General features: G+C 48.8%; 1 protein-coding gene across 1 annotated transcript; it reads left to right on the forward strand.

Annotated features, from left to right (window-relative positions):
• Positions 1-1,457: 1,457 nt before the first annotated feature.
• Positions 1,458-3,977, forward strand: AA0111_g12871 (hypothetical protein; the record flags this gene model as incomplete). The annotated part of the gene is made up of 1 exon (XM_028646905.1): positions 1,458-3,977. The coding sequence occupies one exon, from the start codon at positions 1,458-1,460 to the stop codon at positions 3,975-3,977; it is 2,520 nt and encodes an 839-aa protein (XP_028499523.1).
• Between the last annotated feature and the right edge of the window lie 576 nt (positions 3,978-4,553).

A 4,553-nucleotide genomic window follows, 5' to 3' on the forward strand; every position in this document is an offset into this window, starting at 1 on the left:
AGAACTACAGGTAGCTAGGGTTCTGAAGGTCGTTCAGGGGGCGGCGGCTCGGGATAACCTTCGGCTAGGCTCGCTTGCACAGAATCCGGGTGCTCAGGGGGCACCCGGATTCTGTGGACAGTGCGCCTCGCGCACGTGACCGAGATATCATCGAGGATTCACTAACTGGTCTCTAGCCTATCACACTATACAAGGCTCTAATCAAACCACGGCTGCGCTGTCTAAGATGTTGTGCCTACTACTCAACTATAATTACCTAAGTATAGTACTAGGTGTCACTCTTCGAACTAGGATTACTCCTGTTCTAATCGACAAGAACTGTAGATAAACAAAGCGAGAACATACTCTATATTGCGCCGTCGCAAGCACACAGATCCTACAGTCGACTTTGCGAAGGTAGTGTTGCTTTGCGCAGTCTGTAAGCTAAATAAGTTCGAGCTTCACTTGCTAGTCGACTGCTACAAGGTCTTGTAGGTAAACAAGACAATTTCGCCGCGAGACACGCTGTCTCTAATTTTCTTATTGTCAGGTTGGTCAGACGTTTTCAAATTTAGTGAACAAAAGACTAATCTTTTCACTTCTTATACATAGCTTTGTATCTATCGGACGAATATAAGGGGCTGCAGAAGGTACGTTTAAAGTGCTATGCTTAGCAAGGCACTTAGATGAGAAGTCCGAAGCGAAGCGGAAGCCGGAGCGGACTCTAGGAATCTACCGCTCCGTTCGGGTTATATTCGAAATTCTTACAAATGCTTTGCAAATTGTGGCCCAGATTACCACAAGCTATACTTGCGTATATGAGTATCTGATGCCTTCGGAGACATAATTGCGCCATAGTTAGCGGCAACCTCTGTTATTTGGTTGCCTGGTCGTAATCGCTGATGTATTTGGCATCATTCGGTCCTTCTCTATAGAATAACCATTGTATCTATGCCATGAATCGTCAGTGCTTACTTGCGTCGGCATTGTGAGGCCTATTGCGCTTGCTAAGCCTAAGGTGTTACTAAACTATTTTCGAGAGATTGCGGAAGATGTAGGGCACCCTCGGCAAATAAGTCAATGTAAGTATAGAGTAGCGCTCAGACATGCCAACAAGCAAGTTTTTTGATTGACTTGATTGATTCTTGATCAAAAGCTCAATCAAGTCAAGATCAATTCGCCTATAGTGTTTTCTCAATCAAGAACAAATCGAAGCCCTGTTTTTGATTGGATTGATTGATTGGATTGATCAGGTACTAATAGCAGGGCGACTTGCAAGGTAGTTAATGAGATTGCTGGGCAGTAGATAATATGGATGGAGTGACATATTATTGGTGTTGAGTTTTGATTAGTAAGCAACTTTCTAATCTAGCTTACGCTGCAACGTAGTATCAACGTTCAACAACAGCCTATATCTTATGTTAGCGCCCATCACTGTTGTTATTTCTAAGTCTCCTTACGCGCTATTACTGTCTGTTATGCCTCCGAAGGCCTTCAAACGCGCTGCTGATCGCGCTGCTGCGTCAAATAAACGTGTCAAAGTCAACAACTCTCAATCGCAGTCTGAGCTGCCCGTACGAACCTCACCACGCAAAGCCCTTGAGGTTGCAGCTAGTCAAGCTACGGAAGAGGCTCCGTTCGAATCGCAGCTGCGCGACCTGCTGCCCGATAACGCGATCGATCCGCCAACCGAGGGCTCACGAGCTGCTACAGAGGCTTCGACTGAGGCGTCTGATAGCTACGATGGAGCCGAACTCGATAGTCGGTTTGAGGATAGGCACGATGGCCTTGATTGGGCTCATATACCGCGGTTTATGAAGCCGCTAAGGACGCTTAAGGGCAGGAAAAGCTGGGTCTTCGAGCACGGCTATCGCATCGCCTTAATAGCTGATCCGCAGAGAACTTTCTGGATCTGCAGGCATTGCTATAAACATCAGAGATTCGAGGGGAAGCAAGCGTTAGAGGTGACGCTATCAACAACTGCTGCGATAACTCACATGGCACAGAACAGAGTTGGCCACCGCCTTAACCGTCAGGGCCAGCTTGCTAAGGCTGCGCTACCTCGAGGTCAGACGTCCCTGCGATTACTAAGCGATAGCGGTGTTGCTGTATCGCAGGAAGTCGCTAATCAGATTGGAAACTTCGACGTACAAGGCTTTCGATACGCTGCTGTTAGCTGGTTAGTTGATAACAACCACGCTCTTCGCGAGTTTGAGACTCCAGCTTTCCGTGAGATGATAGCATACGCCAATCCAGAGGCAGCAGAAGCGCTATGGGTAAGTCGTACCAGCGTTGCGAGCTTTGTTATGAGGCTTTATTGCCACCTCGAGCCGCAGGTTGTCAACAATTTGTCGCAATCTATTAGTCAAATCCATATTAGCTTTGACGGGTGGACGACAAAGGGTGGCAAACGAGGGTTCTTTGGTATTGTTGCTCATTACGCTGACGCCTGTGGTAACGTTAGGGACCTGCCTATTGCCTTACCGCAGCTTACCGGCGCTCATAGCGGTGATAGGATTGCTGATATAGTTGCGAAGACGCTGGAACAGTTTAGTATTGATCGCTCTAAGCTAGGCTACTTTGTTCTTGATAACGCATCCTCAAACGATCGAGCTGTCGCCAAACTCAGCGAGTTATACGACTTCGAAGCTCCTTATCGCCGCCTCCGCTGCGCGCCTCACACGCTTAACCTTGTAGGCCAGACAATTATGTTTGGACTTGACAAGGAGGCGTACAACGGCGATAGCAGTAACGAGCAAAATACAGAGGCGCGATACTTGCGAGACTGGCGAAGAGACGGCCCGCTAGGAGTACTAGTCGATATCATCAACTATATCAAAACGCCTCAGCAACACGATCTATTCGCATCGCTTCAGCGCTCAGTTAACGATCGATCGCACACAGAAACAATACTAGAGCCAATTAAGCCTATTATCACGCGATGGAACAGCTATCACGATGCCTTTGAGCGCGCAGTTCAGTTATCAGAAACCTTCAACCTATACGCTAACACTCATATCAACCGCATCGCGCGCGATGACGCATATGCGCAATCGCGTGGTAACAAGCTGCCTAACGCGCCATCCTGGATGCGATCTAACGGACTAAAAGCAGCAGATTGGGCGGTGATAACTGAGTATATTGAGGTGTTGAAGCCGCTCAAGGAGGCCACAAAACGCCTTGAGGCGCGCGGTAAACAAGGAAGCTTTGGAGCTATATACGATGTTATCCCAGTATTCGAATACGTCATTGGAGCTTACGAGGCGATACTCAGGACCTACGATCACGTTGACTTTAACGTTCATCCTGAGGCTCCAGAAGATCACCTCGCGATCAACCTCAATGCTGCCTGGCGCAAGGCCAACGATTACTACACTAAGCTCGATGCCTCGCCCGCCTACTATAGCGCAACTTGCCTTCACCCATACTACAAGAACTACTGCTCAAACAGCTGGCGTGAGAAGCCTCACTGGATTGTCTCAAACGAGGCAGAGTTGCAGCAACTGTGGGCGCGATACAAGCCTATATCGCTGCCAATCACGCGCCCGAGGCCGCCGCGATCAGGCGGTATTGACGACGCAATTGCTGCGCTCGTCAACGTTGAGCCTGAAAACGAGGTGGATATATCAAAGATAGATGAGCTTAATCGCTGGCGGCGATATGAGCCAGCGTGGACAAAGGAGCAGTTTGAGCAGGAGGGCAATCCAATCAAGTATTGGATTAGCCTGCGATCGCGATATCCAAATCTATCGCGATTAGCCATCGACCTGCTCACTATACCAGCTAGCAGCTGTCAATGTGAGCGCCTGTTCAGCGAGCTTGGCGACCTATTAGAGCCTCGCAGGCGGAAGATCGGATCCCAGCTGCTAGCGGCTATCCGATGTACTCGGAGTTGGAGAAGAGCAGGTTTCAAGCCTCCTCATAACCAGGAAGATAGTCTTACTGATCAGGAGATGATCAGAATCTACAATATATGGGAGTGGGAGAACAATGACTAGAGGTAGCTATACAAAATCGCGCTGGATCGCATACCAAACATGATCAAGAGCATCAATCTTCAATCAATTACGACTCTAAAACAGCTTTAATTAAGTCAATCTCAATCGCGACCTCATAAAACTTCAATCAAGCTCAATTAGCTGCCTCAGATTGATTGACTTGATTGTTGGCATATCTGGTAGCGCTAGCTCGCGTTGGCGACCGCGAGCCGTGCCCCCACCGGTAATGGCAGTGCGAGACGCTGATTGGTTAGCGTAGGGAAGCTAACTGTAGCCTCGACTCAGCAGTCTTGTCAAAGCCTAAATGACGTAGAGATTAAGTTCGGCCCGTTTCAGGAAACACTTGCGTTGCCTAACTAGGAATGTTATTCCGCCAAGACGTATGGCTCGCCCAATCGGAATGATGATGGGGTGCGCAAGCAGTATGGCCCATTCTACCACTGCGCGGCTCTTGCCCGAATCATCGTTGCACCGTCTGCTTGGCATCCATCCGGCCGCGACTGTAAACATTGATACCCCGGCTCATCGGCTTCGTTTCCGCCACACACCAAGCCACAATCTTCTAATGGGATTGGC

The sequence above is a fragment of the Alternaria arborescens genome (genome assembly GCF_004154835.1).
Source record: "Alternaria arborescens strain FERA 675 chromosome Unknown contig_155, whole genome shotgun sequence".
Lineage (NCBI taxonomy): Eukaryota > Fungi > Ascomycota > Dothideomycetes > Pleosporales > Pleosporaceae > Alternaria > Alternaria arborescens.